The 22,839-nt window shown below is 43.2% G+C and overlaps 1 protein-coding gene and 1 non-coding gene across 2 annotated transcripts in view; one reads left to right on the top strand and one right to left on the bottom strand.

Moving 5' to 3' along the window:
• Nucleotides 1–8,116: 8,116 nt before the first annotated feature.
• LOC115065108 lies at nt 8,117–8,249 on the bottom strand. Its single transcript, XR_003844911.1, has one exon. It is a non-coding gene; the product is annotated as a small nucleolar RNA SNORA70 (small nucleolar RNA).
• A 2,158-nt stretch (nt 8,250–10,407) lies between these two features.
• Mrpl39 (mitochondrial ribosomal protein L39) overlaps nt 10,408–22,839 on the top strand; it is a 17,220-nt gene continuing 4,788 nt past the window's right edge. The window contains exons 1-8 of the mRNA XM_021209644.2: nt 10,408–10,521; nt 11,006–11,212; nt 13,226–13,365; nt 14,759–14,858; nt 15,203–15,270; nt 17,869–17,981; nt 20,450–20,515; nt 21,817–21,970. Coding sequence (XP_021065303.1) covers nt 10,458–10,521; nt 11,006–11,212; nt 13,226–13,365; nt 14,759–14,858; nt 15,203–15,270; nt 17,869–17,981; nt 20,450–20,515; nt 21,817–21,970 — 912 coding nt within the window. The 5' untranslated portion in view covers nt 10,408–10,457. The remainder of the gene's footprint in view (nt 10,522–11,005; nt 11,213–13,225; nt 13,366–14,758; nt 14,859–15,202; nt 15,271–17,868; nt 17,982–20,449; nt 20,516–21,816; nt 21,971–22,839) is intronic.

Raw genomic sequence — 22,839 nt, 5'->3', positions numbered from 1 at the left:
TACAGACCAGGCAGGCCTCAAGCTCACAGAGATCTGCCTGCCTCTGCCTCCTGAGTGCTGGGACTAAAGGTATGCATCACCACACCTGGCTTAGGTTTCATACTTTCTGTGTGTTTCATCTTTAAGACTTAGATGCTCATAGGAGAGCTATTATTGTGCTAAGTGAAACAATGAGAGAAAGTCTAGAAACAAGCTTAAGGGAGAAAGACTAGACAGAAACACTAAGCAAGTCCAACTGGGTGTATTTATTCTAAGTCAGAGTGTGTAATTGTGTGGTGCAAAATGTAACAGGAGCATTTAGACATAGCACACACACCTTAGAACCAGAGACTGTGGCTAAGTTTGTAGATTTTATGATAAGCCTAGTGGGTTAGTGACATCCTGGGTTTAAAAACTATTTCATATGAAGCAAGGCAGGTGGAAGACTGGAAAAGTGTGGTCCTGGACCTTAGCCTCAAATCAAAGATGAAGCAAGTGTAGCTCTTCTCCACAAGAATAGTACCCACAGCTATCTAGAGCAAACACATCTCCATTTTGTTTTGTATGGTTAGTGTCGGGGTCCAGCCTCAACACAGGATCAAATGGAAGCAGGGACATCTGGAAGGTGCATAATAAATATATGCAGACTACTTTTTTGGGTACCAGCTGACAGGCATTTTTTTCAAGGCTTAAAATTTCTCTCTCATCTCTCTCTCACTCTCTGCTCTCTCTCTCTTGCTCATTCGCTCGCAGCTTGAGGCTACACACTCTGCATTCTCCTATGCACTCTGCTTTCTCCTGTGATCTTCTCTTTTCTTGAGCTCTCACGCTCATACACACCTTTGTGCGTTTCCCTTTCACCCTCACATACATTCTTCACACACATCTCACACACATTCTTCACACACATCTTTCTAACACACCACATGCACTCTCCTTTCACTCTCACACACACTCTCCATACACACCTCAATTCTCTCCTCACTCATTCTTCACATGCTCTTCTCATGCTCTCTCTCTCTCTCTCTCTCTCTCTCTCTCTCTCTCTCTCTCTCTCTCTCTTCATTCGCTCTCCACATTCACCTCACATACTCCTCATTCGCTCTCTACATGCTCTCTTGCCTTTCTTTTGCCCCAGGCTTTTACTGATACTCTAAAAGCAGGTTTAAAGAAAAGACATTGTACAATCATTGCCAAATCAAATTCAAAAGAATAACCATGTCCCACAAAGAATCAAGAATTACAATTTCCCCCCAAAGTTTCAAGCTTCCATATTTCCAGGCCTATAGTCAATAATAATAATAATTGCAAACATCATTATTTAAACTTTAACTTATCATACTTCAGAGCTCAGAGCTCTGAGGCCAGCTACCTGTATTTTCTTGTAAAGCTCTAATGATAAATGACAAGGGCAAAGCTGCCAGGCAGTGGCCAGAAAAAATCAAGCTAACCCTTAACTCAATAGTTCCGCTAACTTTCCGCTTCTGCACATTGCACACAATGACTCTCCTAAGAGTCCCAGTGTTTTAACTTAGTTTCACTAATATAAGATTTTACATATTCTATACTTGCTTATCCAGGAACCACTCTCAAATGTTATGCGAAATGTATTTCATAACCTCAATAGTTTTTTCTTTCTTGGTGTCCTAATGTTAGCTCTATTTAATTTTCTAATAATTTCTTCAAACTTTTTTTTGCAAGTCAAGCATTAATCTGGAACTACCATTGTGCAGTTATTACATTGTTTCCAAGAGGAGAACACATAGCATGCACCTGGGCCTTTATGTCTGTGCTGTGCTGTGCCCATGCCTCAATTTTTAATTGTTTAAGAATCATTACATCAAGGAATGTCTAGTTTCACAGAATTCACCAGAGCAGAAGGAAAAAGAACTAAGAAAGTCAGATAGAATAGAATAATGATTCACACCAAGGCCAACTGAAAAGCAGTCACACACAAATGAAATCTGTACAGCCGTGGTCCAGGACGAAGCTTAAGAGAAATGGGAACAACTGTTCTTTACAAACTGTTCTTTTCACGGGCTACTGAGATGTCTCCAGCCAGGCCTACTGGAGGCAGTCCCTGTCATTGTATGCCATCCCCAGCAGGTTAGTAGTAGCTTTAATAGTCACCATGGCAGTCCTATCAAAATGATAAGTTCAAATTCTAGTGAGCAAGCACTTCCACATACCTTTTCAGAAAAATTAGACAGACACTTACAGCAGCAAAACTCTCAATCTCAAATATACTGTGGGAACAGAACACACGCAACACACACATACACACACTTAGAGGGTGGATATGATTTAATAAATACACTATTTTATTGCAGGCCTAAAGAATTAGAGAGCTGGGATGTGGCCTATCCTTTTCATACTTTTCTACACTACATTTCATGAGTCTATGATTTTCAAATAGCTTTTGGGTGATCATGACTCTGTTATAGACATGGACCAGGGTCGTGAGGTAACCGATTGGAATTTCTGGTCTTTTGTGTCCCAGTACAAAGAATTGGGCCAGGAGTTCATAGACAACAGTGGAAAGAGAGATGGTTTTATTTTGCAATATTTAAAATCTACATATTGTAGATTCTATATATTTCTATATATTGTTTTCACCTTCCCTCCTCCCTTCCCACTTGCAGCCATGTTCCACCCTTTTTTGCTGCCTCTCAAATACATAGCCCTTTTTTCCTTCTTTCACTTTTTCTTATTATTGTGTGCACATACACACTCACGCACACACACACACACAAACACACACGCACATACCAATATGAATAAAAACACACACATACACAGAAACAACATAAACAAAAGCCTGCTGAATTACATAAGTAACGCTTATATGTATATGTGTTCAAGCCTTGGTATCCGATAACAAATTAGGGAGTTTATCTCGGGGAAAGACAATTTCTCATTGAGTTTTTTGTTTTTTGTTTTATTTGTTTTGTTTTGTTTTTAACGAGCATTTCCAGGGCTAGAGGTGGACTGAACAACAGGAAAAGCTCACAGGCCCTGACCCAAGAGTCTTCACCCTCTGTGAATCATTCCCACAGTGACCAACTTACACACTTGGAACTTGTGGGCTTTTCTTACAAATGCTCTACAACTTCTATGAAGTTGCCTGGGAAGGGATGCTCAGTCTTTGGGCAAACTGGCTTCTTTTGTAGATAATTGTCTCTCTGTCTACCCTAATATTCTTCCACAAAAATTCAGGGTTGGCCGAGAGCAAAGAGAACACAAGTTGTAGTTAAGGGACTGTGAACAAGGAAAAATGGTTCAAGAATTTAAAACAATATGAAAAGTAAGGGAAATTATGACCAATTAAGAAAAGGGTTTTGTTAGCTGGGTGTAGTGGCACACGCCTTTAATCCCAGTACTCTGGAGGCAGAGGCAGGTAGATTTCTGAGTTTGAGGCCAGCCTGGTCTACAACGTGAGTTCCAGGACAGCCAGGGCTATACACAGAAACCCTGTCTTGAAACAAACAAACAAACAAAAACAAAAACAAAAAAAAAGAAAAGGGTATTGTTAGGGAATGTGATTCAGTTCATTGACACAGAAAGGAGCTTTCTTTCTTTTTTTTTATTGGATATTTTATTTATTTACATTTCCAATGTTACCCAATATTATCCTCTTTCCCAGTTTCCCCTCTGCAACCCCCCTACCCCATCCCCTCCTCCCTGCTTCTATGAGGTGCTCTTCCACACACCCATGCACTCCTGCCTCACTGCCCTAGCATTCCCCTACACTGGGGCATCCAGCCTTCACAGGACCAAGGGCCTCTCCCATTCTATTCTTCAGGACCTGTGCGTTTCCATCCTAAGACTCTACATAAGCTATATTCTGATTGGTAGGATAGACTTTCTCAGTCTGAAGCAGGATCAGGGTTCCCATGTCCAGGAAACATATTTGTCTTTTTCCTTCAAAGAAAATTCCTGTGAACATATGTTTGGCAAATTTGTACATCTTTGAAATTTTAAACAAATGAGAGTGGGAATTCTTGTGATGTTCCCCCTCAAACTATGAAGTGAAGGAGTTTTTGCTTTTGTGGCTGTCACAGGCTGGGATAATTCTGAATGATTTAAGGACCACATGGCACATGCTTCAGGAATCCTGACATTTTTGGCATGCCCTAGTGTTTCCAAGAAACCCAGATGCCACACTAGCATTCTCGATGACCTTGAGCCAAATACCAGTCTCTTTATGATTCATTTTTTTCCCACTGGCCACTAACTGAGGGGGAGGGGTGGGACACATGATCTACACCACCTCTTCAACTCGTGATTTCATTTGTAATTTTCAGCATGTATTTAAATAAACGTTGTTTGTGTTTAAGGATGAAGGTGATGTGATGCTGAGGAAGTCCATGATCCACGCTGCCGTCGGCTGCTTTGGCAAGGGGGCTTCTTTAGCAGAGGCATCGGTGACTGCAGACTCATAACTGAGAATGAGAAACACCGAAGGCTTCTGTGTCAACCCCCACATTTCCCACTGGGTAGCTCTTCACAGACTTCACAGTTGATAGCTCCTGGCAGGGGTGGTGGCAGGGGTGGTGGCAGCGGTGGTGGTATAATGAGGAAGAACTCAGTTTTCTTGAAGGGACTGGCCATTGGGTGTTTGGACATGTTCCTAAGAGTATATGGGAAATACAAATTGGTCTTGGTGGGTTTTTTTTGTTGTTGTTATTGTTGTTATTTGGGGGGGGGCACAAGAGTGGGAGGGACCTGGGGAGAATAGAAAGCAATGTGACCAAGATGCATTATATGAAATAATTAATAAAAATATTATGTTGTAGAAAAAAGGATTGAAGACTAGAAAAAGTCTTAACACATGCATATGTATATATGTATGTATGTATCCTATCCTTTTGTAAAACAAGACAGAAAAACATTATCAACAAGCAATACTGTATCTTGATGGCTTATATCAAGCCATCGGAACTAAACCAAATATATATCTTTATTTTCACCCTTTAGATCCAAATGCAACATACCAAACGTATGAGTCTGAGACTGGTTTCCTCTCTAATGTTAAGGAAGAACTGGCAAGATTTTCTAATGGCTTAGGAAGGAGTGGGCCGCTGTAAATGGAGGGATTGAACGAGTCAGTTGAATTGTACATCTTTGTTCTATTATTATTATTATTTTTTAAATCTTTTTGCAGTGCTGGGATCAAACCCTGAGCCATGTGTGTGCTAGGCAAGCATTCTCCTACTCGGCTATATCCCTTGGCTTTTGAACATCTTTCCATTCAACTGCCTTTTGTATGTCCAGGGACGTCTGACACACACAGGGAGGTTCCCGGGAAGTCGGATCACAAAGAACTTGATAAAGAATGAAAGTAGAGGAACCATACCATTCAACTTCTTGGATGAGCAGAGAGGGAAATATAAACTTTTTACCTGCTTTTTATTCTTTGTTATTTCACAGCAGTATGAATCATTGAAATCAGGTGGAAATAGAGCCTTGATGCAAAAAAAAAAAAAAAAAAAAAAAGGATTAAAAAAGTGTGTGTGTGTGTGTGTGTGTGTGTGTGTGTGTGTGTGTATTTATGAGGGGCATGTAAAATCCATATCAACTGCTCCTTAAATTACTTGATTTATAAAATTCAGTTTATTTCATGTGCTTCATAGAGCTGCAATTATAAGTACTATGGCTGATTCTCATCTGCATAATAAGTTCTAAAACCTATTACCATGTATACGTTGAGGCTACAATCCCACTCCGCAGGAGCAGCTCCCAGTAAAACATTGAATGGATGTAGGAGAGTTCAGTTCATTTCCAGTGGTGCCACCTTTGGGTAAGGGGTATAAGAAAACAAACTGAACAATTCAGGGGCAAGCAAGCCAGTAAGCATCAATCCTTTATGGCTTCTGCTTCAGTAACTGCCTTCAGAGTCCTGCCTTGGATTCCTGCCTCGACTTCCTCTAGTGGTGGAGTGTGACCAGACAGTGTTAAGATGGAATCTTCCTCCCCAAGTTGCTTCTGCTCATCTTTAATTATAGTAATAGAAACCTAACGCACAGGCATTTCTGCTGATTAAAATCCTAGCGTGCTGAACTCTGCCTGCCCCAGCTTCATGCTGAGCTATGTTCCTCCCAGAACTTCACTAACATACTCTGTACAACTTTTCCAGGCACAGACTCATACGTTTGGTATGCTGCATTTGGATCAAAAGGGTGAAAATAAAGATATATATTTGGTTTAGTTTTGAGAAGCTTCAAGTAGCACACGCGTGTGTGTACATGTGTGTGTATGCATGTGTGTGTGCATGTCTGTGTGTACGTGTGTATGCATGTGTGCATGAGTGTGTGTATGCATGTGTGTGTGCATGTCTGTGTGTACGTGTGTGTGCATGTGTGCATGAGTGTGTGTATGCATGTGTGTGCATGTGTGTATGCATGTGTATATGTATGTGTGTTGTGCATGTCTGTGTGTACATGTGTGTGTGTGTACGTGTGTGTGTGTGTGTGTGTGTGTGTGTGTGTGTGTGTATAATGAGCTGGAACGAAAGTGATTCGCTATGTGTTTCTAACGGTTTTATTTTAAAGTTTTCATTCAACGAATGTGTAATCATTTGAAAAGTAAAATCAAATACTGAGATTCAAGGTACAAATTTTTTGAAAAACAAAATCAAAGGCTTTTCGGACAGCACACAACATTTACCCCACAGAAAAGGGACACGGGTTGCTCTGTGGTTAGCTAAACGATACTTAAGATTAGGTGACTGTCTTAGTTAGGGTTTTACTGCTGTGAACAGACACCATGACCAAGGCAAGTCTTATAAAAACAACCTTTAATTGGGGCTGGCTTACAGGTTCAGAGATTCAGTCCATTATCATCAAGGTGGGAGCATGGCAGCATCCAGGCCGGCATGGTGCAGGAGGAGCTGAGTGAGAGTTCTATGTCTTCATCCAAGGCTGCTAGTGGACGACTGACTTCTAGGCAACTAGGGTGAAGATATTAAGCCCACACCCACAGTGACACACCTACTCCAACCAGGTCACACCTCCAAATGGTGCCACTCCCTGGCCCAAGAATATACAAACTATCACAGTGACTTTCAGGGCTAGAGCGATAGATCAGTCAGTTAAGTGGTTGCCATAAAACCATCTATCAGCAGCTGACTTTGGGCTCAAGAACCTATGTAGGAAAGGTAGGCTTGGAAGCATAGACCTTTGCAACTGCAGCACCAGGAGGCAGAGGGTTGGCTTCTTTAGACTAGATAGCAAAACAACCTGGCTTATTTGGCGAGATCCTGGCCAGTGAGAAATCCTGCTTCAAGAAACAAGCTGGACTCTGCCCAAAACACACCCTGAAGTTGACCTCTGCTCTCCACATGCATACCTACGCACCTGCACACAGGTTATGTGAATGGCTCCAAGCAAACCCTGCCTAGTTTTGTTATGGAGAGAGTCTCACTATGTAACTGACAGGCCCCAGACTTGTTGTGTAGAGCAGGCTGGCCTCAATCTCTCAGAGATCCTCCTGTCTCTCCCCTGAGCGCTGGGATTAAGGCTTAGCAGCTTTCCCTACTTTAGCATTCCATAACTTACCTTTGCCTGAACCAGTCAGGAAACTGATAGCTGCAGAATGGGGATTCTTTCCCACTCATTGTCTAGTTTTTTTTTTCTTGGTAAAGAAATCTTTCCCTTGATTCCCTACTGCCATTTTAATTTTGAACATTACTATGGACTTGGTATATATACATCAGTCTTTTTTCACAGACTGGATGCAAGATTTATTATTGGACATGATTTGGTAGGATACAAGAGAGCACAGTGGAGGTCCCCAGGAATGCGGGGGCCCCCCGCTTGTTCAGGAAACCATATGTATATTTGACACCACGGCCATTAGGAATGAACAGCTTCTCATCAACCATTACCTCAAATTCATCTGCGTTCAACTTGGTGAGGCCCCCCTCCTTTGGGATGTGGATCTTGTGATGGCCAGGGAACTTGCGTTTCAATCATGAGGTTCGATGTTCCTTATTCTGCAGCTTGGTGCAGAATGACATAATGAGCAACCTGGCCAATGTGAATCAGGACCACTAGGATTACCCAAAGGCACCACAAATACCTGTCTAGAGCCTAGAACGGGACAGCATTGAGATCAGAGACTTGAATAGCTGCCAGAAAATTGTCTCCAGGGTCCTTCAGGGCAACCCATATAGGCAACAGGCTCCATACACTACCAAGGAGGCTACCATCTGCAACCATTGCACACCATGTCTCCGTGGGGAAAGGACTAGTATATATGTCTAAATTCCTTATCGTAATTCCTGTTGTTACTAAAAGTTTTTTATATTTTACTCTGCCTTTGTGTCTGTCCCTCAGTGTGTTCCCACTAACACACACCAATTCAATCAGTGTTAGCAAAGAGTAGGTTACCTGGGGGAAAGGACTCAGGGAGTCTAGCAAGGAAGGGAGGGGAACAATTGGAAATGTTTAGTGACACAAAAGTACTGCAATGAATCCTAATACTCTGAGTGCTAAATTAAAAAAAAAAAGGTGGGGGAGAAACTGTCATGAATTTGGGCAACAAGAGCCTCCTTGATGGGTGTGGTAGTACATGTCTTTAGACTTAGCACTCAGCAGGCAGAGGCAGGCAGATTCTGAGTTCAAGGTTTGGTCTTTACTCCTGTCTCTAAGAGGAGGAGGAAGAGGAGGAGGAAGGGGAGGGGGAAGAGGAGGGGGAGAAGAAGAAGGAGAAGGAGAAGGAGAAGGGGAAGGGGAAGGGGAAGGGGAAGGAGTAGGGGAAGGGGAGGAGGAAGAGAGGGGAAGAGGAGGAGGAAGGGGAGGAGGAGGAGGGGGAGGAGGAGTTGTTGTTCAGTTGTTCTTGCAGGTCGAAATCATCTGTAATTCCAGTTCCAAGGGATCTGATGCCCTCTTCTGACCTTCTCTAGCACCAGGCAAGCAACTGGTGCATAGACAGGCATGCAGGAAAAAAAATTATACATACTTTGAAGGAATTCTTGGTCAAATGTCTATCTTGGGTAGGTCTCTCCAACTCTCCAAACGTTGCTTGGCAAATGACATTCAAGGCAGTTGTGTGGGTTAATAAACAGTTTTATAATTAGCATATATTCAGTACTTGCTGGTCACTATCACCTGTGGCATCCTTCCAGCAAAATTACTTTCTGTGATAGTAGACACTCCAACCAGCTGTGTGCCGATGTGCTTAGGATTAATTTTTCTCAAGCTAACGTTCAGAGGCTTGTTTCAAATGTGGCCATGAACTACTGTAGTCTTTCTGGGTGGGGTGAACTGGACACAGTCTCTAAAAGCTGTGAAACTGAAAGCTTTCAGGGGAACCATAGAACGTTTAAGGAAGAAACACACATGCACGCACATACGCGCGCGCATTTTTCCAGAGTTGACTTAGGATTTTTATTGTTAGGAAAAGGTGTGCTAAGTAGCCAAGGCTTCTCCAGCTCCTACCTAAGCCTTCTTGAGGAGGGATTGCAGGCATCCGTCACTATTGTCGGCCGAGGATTTTACATGAGAGATAGCCCAGTACCGTATTGAATGGTTGAATCCAAATATATACTTACATTTCTTACCTTAAAGATGAGGAAAGGTCTTAACACTTTCCCAAGTAATTGTAAATATGTATTATTTAGGCCAAGGAGACAGCACATTTGTGTGGCAAAAAGCATAGCATTTGTGTCCCAGCTGACCCTTCCGCCTGGTGGCGGTGTGCTCCACCACAAGTTAAAAGTAGGGATCATGTGAAAATTCCTGACTAAATTTACAAAACTATATTGGTTCAGCTTTGCAGAAGTAAAGAATGCTGCTCCAACGGGAACATGCTGGCACCACAAAGGCGTTAGATGTAGCAGTGTCTTTTTACGAACAGTCATACCAAATATTTGCTGAGCTGCCAAGCACGGTTTGCGCTTCTGGGATACATCCAGGGACGAGACACAAGATTCCCGGTTACTCCGTGCAGACGTGCCTAGATCATTCGGAAAAAGAGTTCTAGTACGTTCTTTCCAAAAATCAACACGACGTGTTTCCGAGAGCCCAGGAACGTGGCCGATTAAACGGTGAACCGGGTTCAGCCCCACTGCAGCCGACCTGAAACTCACTTTTGCAAACCTCTTTTATCTCCACCCTCTAGAGTGGCAGCCGGCGTGGCTGGCCAAACTGTCAAGCAACGCAAAGAGTCCTCCTCTAATTTTTTCTGCCAGGAATCTGGAACCCTCGTGAGACAAAGGCGCATGTGTGACTCCTCTACTTCTGCGACTCCTCAGGGCAGCCGGTCGTCCCCGAGCCAAGAACAAGCATCGCAGCGCGGCCGAGGGTGAGCCATCCTCGGAGACGCGCGCATGCGCCCCCGCGTGGCGCAGCGCGCTCCTAGCATCCGGTCCCGAGCCCGGTCCTCCTACGGAACCTCAGCCGCGGGTTCCACGTTTCCGGGGGAAGAGGGAAGAGAGGGACCGAGACACTTAGCTCCCTTGGCTACTTCGGGAAGCCATGGCTACCGCGGTGGGAAGGCTGGTGATTCGGAGGCCCGGCGCGGGCGGCGGGGCTCGCTGGAGTGAGTTTTTGTGTTCCCGGTGTGGGAAGACAATCTGGGGTGCAGGAGTCGGGGGGAAGAGAAGGGATGCGGCCTTGGGCGACTCTGGTGGGGGTTTTGGGAAGGAGCCCCAGTCTCCTGCAAACATGTCCCCATCGCCTAGGGACTGAGTCCTTGCGCTTGCCTAGCCAAGTCCCTTGCTTTCGGGTCTGGAAGAAAAGTTCAGCATTCCTCATGCTCGATATTGATCGTTTGTGCATGGGATTTCCGCTTTCCTGGAGCGTTCTTCTCCCCTCCAGACCCTTTCCAACTACAACTTTGCTCTCCTTCCCACCGCGTCTGGTTTGGGGACGCCACTGAAGAAATCGGTCGTTGTTGGATCCTAAATCATTAACATTATAAAATGGTCCAAGTTTGCCCTCAGTCGAATTTTTGACTTACGTTCTACCGCTTTCAGTACTTGTTACAGGCCCAGAGCAAACTACTTACTTTCATTTCTTAATAGGATTTATAGCGACGTCGCCAGCTGCCGAGCTGTCACCCACGGAGCTGACAGAAATGCGCAACGATCTGTTTAATAAGGAGAAAAGTAGGCAGTTATCGTTAACTCTCCGAACGGAGAAGATCGAAGTTAAGCATGTTGGGAAAACCGATCCCGGCACTGTCTTTGTGATGAATAAAAACATCTCTACCCCTTACAGCTGTGCCATGCGTAAGTAGCCGAACAGTATGGACCATTTTACAGGAGCTGTGCAGAGCACTGCAGAGGGCAATATGCTGTCATTACTTGGCAAAGCTATAGAATTTCTTAGCAGCCACATTGCCACCCACTGTCCGCTTTGCTTTGTGGGTACTGTGGGTATCGCAGCATTTTTCTGCTGTACAGGTCGTCTCTCAAGTTTACCTGAATATGACTATGTAATTTGCATGGTCTGGGAGCATTTATCTAGCAGGTGTCATTAAAGTATTTTGACGGTTGTTTTTTGTTTTGTTTTGTTTTGTTTTGTTTTGTTTTTCTTGAGTTTTCGTTTATTCTACCTTTATCTTTTTAGTTTTGTTTTTTTTTTTTCCCTGAGTATATGTCTCATCTCCTTCCTACTTGTCCCATGTTGTGGTTTTATTTAGTATAGGTACGCAATGTATGAACGGAAATGTAAGTATAGTGAATACTGACGTTAATTGTTCGTTTCTGTTGCTAGAGAGAGCCTTAGATGTGAAGGGGCGGAAATGGTTTGCATAGGCTTCCGTAGATGGGATGTTTAGATTGAAATGTCTCCCGAATAGTAGATAGTCATGGCTGGCTGTTGTTTAGCTTTTTAAAAGACTCGGCAATAATACCATTTGGGTAATTGACAGCATTGGTTCTAGATAAGGCTGCAATGTGCACTCAGTCTCCATCCATTCTGGCATTTACACAAGCACTGGTGATAATGACTCATTTGATTTTCCTGTATTTCATAGCACATGCTGTGTGGTAAACAGTAGGAGATTATAGATGAGAGTAAGACAAGCATAAGGCCCCAATGGAACTCTGTGCACACCATATGCAGAGATGAAGTTTCTGAGCCACCCCCCCCCCCCATCATGATCTCTAAGACCTTTGTTACAGAACTTATGTGCTAATTGATATGTTAGACTCAGTTTGATAATTTTTGTGAGTATGTGTAAAATATTCAGGGTTAGAATTTTCTTAGATAATGGAACAGATTAGAGGTGAATGGTTTATAGTGAATTCACATTTATAATTTTACAGTGGTAACTATATTATTTAGTTTGAAATGTCTGTGTCATGAGATAGTGGAAGAAAGGTGGTTTTGGAACAAGACTCTAGGATAATTTAAGCAGATTTATGTGTGTGTGTGTGTGTGTGTGTGTGTGTGTGTGTGTGTTTGTACAGATATTGTACTTGGTGGATTTTGTGTGTCATCTCGACACAAGCTAGTGTCATCAGAGAGAAAGGAGCCTCAACTGTCTCAGTGAGATCCAGCTGTAAGGCACTTTTCTCAATGATTGGTGGGGGAGGACTCAGTCCATGGTGGGTGGTGTCATCCTGGGCTGGTGGTCTTGGGTTCTATAAGAAGGCAGGCTGAGCAAGCCAGGGGAAGCAAGCCAGTACGCAGCCCCTCTCCGTGGCCTCTGCATCAGCTCCTGCCCCTGGGATCCAGCTCTGCTTGCCTTTCTCCAGTGATGGACTGTGATTCTGGAAGTGTAAGCTGAATAAACCTTTCCCTCCTCAACTGACCTTTTGGTAATGGAGTTTCATGGCAGTAATAGAAGCCCAGACTCAGACAGATATATTTTCCTTTTCTTTTAAATAGTGTGTGCATCAATCCATGGATTCATGTTGCTTCTCTTTAAATATTTACTTATAGCTCTTTGAAGATTATTTTGTTAATTGGTAGATTAAATTCAGACTAGACTTAGCTTTAATAAATATTGTTAAAGGTTTTGGTAATTTTGTTAAAAATGCCTTTCCATGTAGATTTTTTTAAAAAAATCATATATATATATATATATGACATATATATATATATATATATATATATATATATATATATGTGTGTGTGTGTGTGTGTGTGTGTGTGTGTGTATAATATTTCTGCAAAAGTAATCCCCAGAATTTTGCTTCCATTGCTCTGTTTCATAATGTAGCATTTAAGCATGTAACCTTTCATTGTGGATTTTTTTTTAACATTTCTATCATAAATCAATTTTCCATCCCTAGATCTGAGTGAGTGGTACTGCAGTAAGTCCATCCTGGCTCTTGTGGACGGACAACCGTGGGACATGTATAAGCCTCTGACCAAGTCTTGTGAGATCAGATTTCTTACTTTCAAAGACCCTGACCCAAGAGAAGTGAATAAGGTATTTTCCTGTCTCCTCTGGGTTTTTCTTCTTCTAAATCAACCTATGTTCAGTGGAGTCTAATAAAAGTACAGACAAACGCACATGTGGTAGTTTACCAGGTTTTACTAGGTGTTTTTGTAGTTCAAAATCCTAGTGGGACCAACTTGTCTGTGTTTTGGATTGACTGCATGTCATTTGTGCTCATAACTTTGGATAACCCTCTAAATCATTGGAAGTCCCACTCCTACAGACATAACTTGAATTTGTTCTGAAATCACTGTCTTCAGTGGATGATTTTGGTAACTTTTTTGAGTCTGTCCCACCCTTAACCTCCTGATTTTTACTGCTTAAAATACCACCTTTTATAGTTGTATTAAGTTTTATTAGTGACATTATGGGGTGTATATATCTTTTATTTCTGAAGAACCTGCCTTTGTGGTGAAGCTGCCATAGCTTTCTGGTGTCCACACGATGGGCCTCCAGCCTGCTGCTTTAGTATTACCACCTACAGGACCTTTTTTCCCTCTTCCTTGCTGGAACCTGGTGATTTACACTTTATTATCCTCCCTGCTTTGCTGATGCGTCAATGCAGATCACTTGTTCCCCTTTAAAATCTTAGTTTTATCTTATGGTTCTGTCTGTGGTTTAGTTGAAGCCGTCTGCTCTGTGGAACCTACTAGGTTTCTGCTTGACAAAATTCTTCAGGCTCTAGCATCCCGTGGCCAGTGTCTCTAGATACAGTATTTTATATTGTTGTTGGATGCACAGGATTCCTGCTTCTGTAAATGTAGAGATAATTCCTTCTTGGATCTGGTTCTTGACTTCAGATGTTAATAAATATCTGTTGAAATGACATATTTAGCAGCTGGAGAGACAGCTCAGTGGTTGGGAGCACTTGCTGCTCTTGCAGAGGGCCTGGGTTCATTTCTCAGCACCCATGTGGTAGTTAACCCCCACCTGTAGTAATTCCAGTTTGCGGGGCCTCTGGCCTCCTCAGATACCCTCATGCAGGAACACTTAAATACACATACAATATTAAAAAAAGGTGAAATGACAAGGAAGATGATGACAGAAGCATTAGCAGGGGTAACACTGAGTATTTATTATGCATGAGGTACTAAGTGATTTATAGGTGGTCATTTCATCTCAAACTCCAAAGAGCAGGCACTTTTCTTCCTATATGCCCGTGAATAAATGTTAACGAGAGCTTCCACAGCTTGACTAAGGTTGCTGCTTATGAAGTGGTAACGTGGGTTTTGATTGCATTGTGGCATGGGTGCAGTGGGAGAAAGGGCAGGAGCTAGAAGAGCACGCGCTAAGCGAAGCACTGGTTTAAGCTGGTTTAAGCTTTAATGCTGTGGAGACTTTGGAGCATCATAGTGTGCTGCGCTGTGTGTGTTTCTCCCTTCAGGCGTATTGGCGTTCTTGTGCCATGATGCTGGGCTGTGTAATCGAAAGGGCATTCAAAGATGACTATGTGGTTAGCCTGGTCAGAGCACCCGACGTCCCTGGTAATGTATACATCAGTGCTTACACTTTTAACGTCTGTCAATGTTTTGGTACTTGTGTTTGATTAGCTACAGAGTTAATTTCTGAATTTAGTTAGTATAAGACTATACATATAGTATAGATAATAAAAACACTCTGTCAGGAGGAAATGTGAGTAATCTGATAAGTCAGTAATTAAAATAAAATTAGTTATTCTTAAATACAGGTGTCATGGAATTACACTGTGCTAGTGTTTTGTTTTGTTTTTCGTTTTCATTTTTAAGACTGTGTCTAAATTGGATTTGTGGGAGGGTGAGGCAGTGGGAAGGTGGGCCAGCTGCTGACCTGCCTGCTGTTGGATTTACAGTGATTGCCGGGGCCTTCTGCTACGATGTCACTTTGGATAAGAGACTGGACGAGTGGATACCAACAAAAGTAAGTGTGCTCTCTGGAACATTGCTCTCTGAGTGTGTACTCTCTGCCACAGTGCTCCTGTTAACAGTGCTGATGCTGCTGCACATCTGTGACACTTATAGTCTCTCTGGAAGAGGATTCACCTAGCTACTATCTGTCTGTCTGTCAGTCATCAATCTACCACCTCCCGTTCATCCTCCTCTATCAGTCTGTCTATTGGTGAGTTTTCAGTGTATTTGTGATATATATGATTGTATTAGGACATTCACAATAGTGAAGACAGATGATGTAGTTTGTTCTTGCTTGGCTTTTCCTTTTCTGTATGTTTATTTTTTGAGTTTTTTGTCTGTCTGTTTTGTTTTTTTTGCTTGAGACAGGGTTTTATAGTATGGCCCTGGCTGTCCTGGAATTAACTATGTACAACACATTAACATCAAGGTCCTAGAGCTCTGCCTGCCTCCTGCTTCTGCTTCTGCTTCTGCCTCTGCGCCTCTGCGCCTCTGTGCCTCTGCACCTCTGCCTCCTGAGTGCTGGGATTAAAGGTATGTGCCACCATCCTGATTTTTGAAGTGCCATTCTTAGTGTTTAGGACATTCAGAATATAAAACATAGAAGATGACTCAGTAAGAACACTTTCTGTGTGTGCTGTCTGGTTTTTGTCAACTTGATGGAAGCTAGAATCATAGGGGAAAAATGAACTTCAATTGAGAAAATGTCCCCACCGGATTGGCCTATGGACAAGTCTGTATAGAACTTCCATAATTAGTGATTGATGTGGGAGGGCCCACTCCATGTCAGTGGAACCTGGGCTGATGATCTTGGATGCTAGAAGGCAGGCTGAGCAAGCCGTGGGAGCAAGCCACTAAGCAGTACTACTCCATTGCCTCTGCATCAGTTCCTGCTTTGAGTTCCTGCCCAGACCTCCTTTGTGATGTGAATGTATGAGAGAATTACATCTTTTCCTCCTCCAGTTGCTTGTGGTCATGGTGTTTTATCACAGTGATAAAAATCCTAACTAAGATGCTGTGCAAGCAAGAGGTTCTGAGTTCAAATCTCTAGTGTCCATGTAAAAAGCCACATGTGACTACTTAATTGTAACCCCTTGCACTGTTGGGAGTATTAGAGCAGAGATGGGGGCGGGATTGCTGAGGGTTTGCTGAACGCCCGATGAGCTTCAGGTCCTGTGGCCAACACTGTTTCGTGGGAGTATGGTAGTGAGTGAGAGTGCAGGACACCTGATACCTGATGTTCTCTTCTGGCTCCATCATGTACCCGCCACCTTAGCAGGTATACATACTTTTACCCTTACTATACTATACAACACTATACACACATACATATATACACACATACACACACACTTGGAGTCCTCGAGTACCACCTTAAACTATTTTAGTATTTTGCATACAGTTAGAGTTCTTTATTTGCAAGGGTCATATCAAGAGGAAGATGTGGCCGGAGAAATGGCTCAGTAATTAAAAGAGCATATGCTGTTCTTACAGAGGGCCTGGGTTGTATTCCTAGCACCTACATCAGGCACTCATAGCTGCCTGCCTGTAACTTTAGTTACAATAGATCTGACACCCTCTTCTGGCTTCTGTAGGCAGTTGCACACACAGGCATACAAATAAAATCAATAACCTTTTTTTTTTTTTTTTTTTTAACGTAGGAGATTAGATATGAAAAACTGACCCAAATAGCAATGACATACATATCAAAACCTCAACTAATGATGTATATTCTGTTCCATAAATAATGGTGATCCTGAGTGGTCTGGGATTTGCTGACACTACATCACTGTTGTTTTAAAAACAAAATTTCAAGTGTTTGATTTGCCAAATGAAGACTCAGGAGCCAGATGATGTTCGCTCAGAGCAGCAGCTCGCAGACCTTCCCACTCCACCCACACCTCTGAAGAGGAAAGCGCTCCTTCGCCATGCTGTCTTCGATATGCTTCACCTCAGTGACCCTCCTTTTTCTTCCCTGCCTTCTCCTATGTTTAGTCCCTCTCCACTGTTTGCTCGCTCCACCTCTTGACCTCGTGTTGACTTTACTTAGCTCTTGTTTACAGAAGGCGCTTGGGTTAAAGGTGGTGCTAGGGCGGAGCCACACCACAACAAGAAGCAGGTTTCTCCAGTTCCCAAGCTCGGGGTTCCCCATGGGATCACATATCCCGTGTCACATGACCAGTGAAACCGAGGAGTGGAGCGGCGCTATCTTTCTCTTGCTGCTATTAGATTAGGTTTTAGTCATGTGTGCGCAGTGCATGTTTGTAGGTCTCCTTGCTTGTTAGTGTTTCTACTTGTTTCGTTATAATTTTAGTCAGTATTTATTTTTATGTTTTGGGTAAAATGTTAAAAATTCCCTGCAGGTCTATCTTTTAACAGTTTTTACTAACCAGTATAGTACCTTATACAATTTTTAGTTTCCGGAATTGAACAAGTGTGTGTGGTGTACATACTGAAACACTATGAATGAAAAATATCCTAAAATATTAGTTTTTCCTTTTTTCCCTCTTTTAAACTTAGATCCGAGGCACTAAGTGTGTGGTTTGTCTTCCGACATTTGGTGAAATGCTTTTGAGTGAATGGTTGCTAAGTTAGTTCTTTCTTTTTTTAGGAGAACCTGCATTCTTTAACAAAAGCTGCCCATACTTTAATATATAGGGACCTTCCCTTTGAAACTCTGGAAGCTGATGCAAAAGTGGCATTGGAAATATTTCATCATAACAAGTAAGCGCTGACTGCCTTTCAGACAACATAACAAGTAAGCGCCGACTGCCTTTCAGACAAGCCTGACCTCCAAGGAGAGCATCTAATGATCTTAGCATCTCACTAGATGCTAAGAAATGTTGTTATCTTATTCTTTTGTATATATACTCTTCCGGTAGTGGGTTGAATCTGGGGACCTGTGCACACTAGGTAAGCACTCCCACTGGGCTGTGGTTCCAGCCCGATTTTTACTTTTGATTTTGAGACTGAGCTCTGCAGGTAGACTTTGAACTTCTCATTTTCCTGTCTTAGTATTTGAAATTCCTGAGGTTGTGGCCCTCTTGTATGTCCATGCTCACCAGGAATTTTTATATTTGATTTATATAAGGCATCTTTTTTTTTCCCCTAAGATTTGGTTTTCTGCAATACGTTGCTCTTTCTGTATTGCCATTTATTCATCTCATTGTTGACTTCTGAGAAAAATGGTCCCTGCGCCCTCAATAACTTTCTCATTATGTTTTAGTTTTCAGGTTTTTAGGCTGACCCTTCCCTTTTTATCCAGATAATATGTTTCCCCCGTTCCTTCCACTCTGAAGTGATAACCTGTGTATTTGTGTACTGGGCAGCCTTTCCTCCTCGTTCTTTCACTCCAAGGCCAAGGCTGAGATTGAAAATGCAAGGGGTTTGGGCAGTGCCGATGCAGTCAGTTCCTACTCTTCTCTGAAATAGCATTTGAGGGATTTGTCAGCTCTTCACATCCTGCTTGGCTTCTCACATTTCTTACCCTTAAAATGAGCTAGTTTAAGAAGCTCCTCGATTTATTATCTAGCTTGGCATCTTGCAAAGCAGTATACCTTGTAGTATCTTGCAGAAACATTAATTAATGGTGATGTGAAAGATACAGTTAGCTCAGTTGCAGAAACAAAGGTTAGATGACAGTGTTTTCCGAAGGATTGACTGGGAAGCCTTTTTAGCATATTCTAGTTCAGTGTGTGACAGGGGGAAGGAGGAGAGGTTTGGAAAGTGTAGGAAGACTAGAGTGTTGGACTGTGGAAGGCCATTTAGTGACTGAGCCTCCTGCTTCTGCGAGGACTGAAGGCACCATCAGTGGCTTGCAGACTAGAACATTTCACAAAGGAGCGTTAGGAAAGACACATACATAGTCAAAGAATTGGCATCTCTCTGTGCACAGGTGTCTGACAGAAGGAGGATGGCAGGTGTAAACCAGTGCTTCCCACTGCTCCTGCCTTCCCCTTTCCCCTTCCGCTGCCCCCACCCCTCCCCTTGTCCCTTCCCCACCCCTTCCCCTACCCCTCCCCCTGCACCTTGAGAGACTTCAGGCTGGTAGGATTGGTAGAATTGGTAGGACTTGGTGATGCAGTTAATACAGGATATGGTGTTAAAAGAATCAAGGACATCTCTTTGGTTTTTCACTTAGACACACGAACGGTTGTGTTATGGTATTAAGATAGGAAATGCATGAAAAACATGTTTAAATTTGAAAAGAGGGAAACTTTTTGTTCGTTTGATGACTGGGGGTTTAAGGTGTTAATGGAATACTGTCTTAGGGTTTTCTACTGCTGCTACAAAAACATCATGACCAAAAAACAAGTTGGGGTGGGATGGGTTTATTCAGCTTACACTTCCAGATCATAGTTCATCACTGGAAGAAGTCAGGATAGGAAGAAGTCAGGCAGGAGCTGATGCAGAGGCCGTGGAGGGGTGCTGCATACTGGCTTGCTACCCATAGCTTGCTCAGCCTACCTTCTGTTTTTGTTTTTTTTTTTTTTTTCGAGACAGGGTTTCTCTGTGTAGACCTGGCTGTCCTGGAACTCACTCTGTAGACCAGGCTGGCCTCGAACTCAGAAATCCGCCACTCAGCCTACCTTCTTATAGAACTCAGGATACTAGCCCAGGGATGGCACCACGAACAATAGCCTGAGCCCTCCTCCATCAGTCACTAACTGAGAAAGTATATTACAGCTGGGTCTCCTAGAGGTATTTCCTCATCTGAGGCTCTGTCTGGTCTGATGACTCTAGCTTGTTCAAGTTGACACATAGTCAGCCACATCAAATACCCTGGTGAATGTCAGGAAGTTTTGGGTCTCTAGCACAGAAGAGAGACCTGGATTAGAGGCAGAGGTGTGGGGAACCTAACTGCATCAGTGGAAGCTAACACTTGTAAGCCAGGAAAGCTACTTCAAGGCATATGGCTAAGTAAAAATGATGGTGTAGGATAGACTTCCCTAAAGGGAAGGGAAATGGAGGTGGCTAAAGAGCTGGGTTATCAGGCCGTGGTCCTGTCACTGAGGCCAGTGGACAGTGCTGTGAGAAGGAAGACGAGCTAAGGGGCGGATCAGAGGTCCTTGAACTGTGGGATTGGAGCCTGGGGCGAGGGAAATGAGGAGGACGCTGGAAATGGAGGAGGCATCTTTAGAGGTTGTTGTCCAAATATTTAGAGTCTCACTCTTGTGTGTGCTGCTTTTCAGGTACAAAGTGGACTTCATAGAGGAGAAGGCATCTCAGAATCCCGAGAGAATAGTCAAGTTACACAGGTAAGGGTGTCTGCTTCAGTAAGCCTAACCTCGTCCTAGCCAAGTGTGTTGACACAGGAGGTGCCCGAGGACTGTCCGTGTTGGAAGTGGTGGCAGCTAGGAGTTTTCCGTAGTCTCGAGGATCAGCTGTACTTTCTGGCTTTCTTTTTATGTGTTTTCTACCTTTCTGTTTTGTTTCCTTGAGACGGTGTCTCTGTAAACTGGGTCCAAATATGTGAACCTCCTGCTTCAGCCTCCGAGTGCTGGGATTACAGGCATATGCTACCACATGTGATTTTATGATTTATTTTTATTCAGCTGAAGATTTGAAAATGTTAAACTAGTAATTTTTGAGAGTTGATTTTCAGATTGGTCAAACCATTAAGATAGGAATTGGACATGAGAGTTTTGTGAGTAGGACTGTGAATGCTAATTTGTTATTTGTGTTTTATATAAGTTAAATTGGAGTGGACTCTGTTGCAAGGATGAAGAAAATCCACTGCTTATGTTGATGTTTTCCCATGGAGAGCAATGTCCAGGAGAGAGGAGGGGAGGAGGGAAGGGAAGGAGAGAGCAGAGCTCATGGGTGCACATCCCCAGGGTGCGTTCAGAGGCCAGGGGATAGTGAGTGGCTTCTCTTGGCCTCTGCCTTACCCCTTGAGACATGGCTCTCACTGAACAGGAAGCTTGTGGCTTCAGCTACACTGGCTAGCCAATGAGGTCCAGGATTCATCTCTCTCAGTCCCCTGACTGCGGTCACAGGCATGTGTAGCTATGCTTGGCTTATGTGGGTCCCGAGGGAGTCTGTGCATGCACAGCAAGCGCTCCTATAGCTCCGAGGGCATCCCCCAGGTCCTATAGCTCCGAGGGCATCCCCCAGCTCCTGTAGCTCTGAGGGCATTCCCCAGCTCCTATAGCTCTGAGGGCATTCCCCAGCTCCAGAGTCAACGGTGTATCTTCCTGAAACACTCCTTCATTTCTGTGTTCATTGTGTTCTGCATACTGAATTACAGACTTGGCTACTGTGGGTTACTGTAAGGTTATAGGTTATTAGTCTAAGACAAGTTGCATGTGCTGATAACATGATGTGTTCCATGACTCTGAAAATCCTTTTATATTTGTATGAATCCTAATTAAGAAAAAGATTTGTCTTATAATTTCCAGTTTATCCTCTTGACATTGTAGATCAGGGCTTGTGACAGATGGATTGAGTCCGATTAGTTTTGGATTGAGATATAGCAGTAAGCAGAAGTAGATTTATTTTCAAACTACTGTGATTTGATATGAAGGTTTTCTTTGCTTATTTTTCTATACCAAACCAGAATCGGTGACTTCATTGATGTAAGTGAAGGCCCTCTTATTCCGAGAACAAGTATTTGTTTCCAGTATGAAGTGTCAGCTGTCCACAATCTAGACCCCAGCCAGCCGAACCTCATTCGCAGATTTCAGGGCCTGTCTTTACCTACGCACTTGAGAGTAAGTAGCCCGAAGCTCCAAGCCTTTTAGGTTGGGGATGTGTTGAGTCTAGACTTGATTTTATAAAACCTTGAAGAATATTCATTTTCATTTTCCTTCATGCCTTTATGATTTGCAACACACTTGTTTAGGAGTAAAGGTTCATTCAAGGAAGAAAAAGTTGTTGGAAGAATTCAGTCGAATTGAGATGGTATTTTTAATTCCAAAGAAGCCTGGCAGAAAAAAAGCGATGGCGCACTCACCTGTTAGTGAGTGAGGCCCCCGGGTGCACTGTCGGGCAGTGAGGCCCCGGGATGCCCTGGGCCTCCTGTGTCACTCTCTTCCCACTTTGCCCCCACTACTTGCTCAAGCTTTTTCTTTCTCTCTTTTGTAAACATTGGACTTTGGTAATTGCAGGTATAGGAAGTAATAGGTGGCATGCACCTGTGGCTGCGTCCTTCAGTGCTGATGTCTTAGGAAACAAATGTCAAAGTCAGGGTGCGGACATGGTTGTAGGAAAATGGGCTGGGTGGGGCTGCTTTTGCACTTTCAGTTCTGTTCCACTGGTCACACGCATCCACCTCTCATACTGCAGTGTTCATCACTGTAGTATAAAAAGGGCATGGAATGGGGTAGAATAATCTCCTATTTTATTGGTTTCATGCATACAATACACTTTGGTCATCTTTGTTTCCCCTCTTCCATTAGTTCCTCTCACATCCATTATCTTTTAACCCCTTCCAGCTTTGTGCCTTCCGTTTTTATTTCCCACTGAGTCCAGTTTGTACTGCTTACAGGCTAGAGTGTGGCAGAACTACCATAGTCCCGACTTTTTTTTTTTAATTAGATATTTTCTTTATTTATATTTCAAATGCTATCCCAAAAGTTCC

This window comes from Mus pahari, chromosome 12 (genome assembly GCF_900095145.1).
Source record: "Mus pahari chromosome 12, PAHARI_EIJ_v1.1, whole genome shotgun sequence".
In the NCBI taxonomy this organism is placed as follows: Eukaryota; Metazoa; Chordata; class Mammalia; order Rodentia; family Muridae; genus Mus; species Mus pahari.
This window is presented reverse-complemented; position numbering and strand designations above follow the sequence as displayed.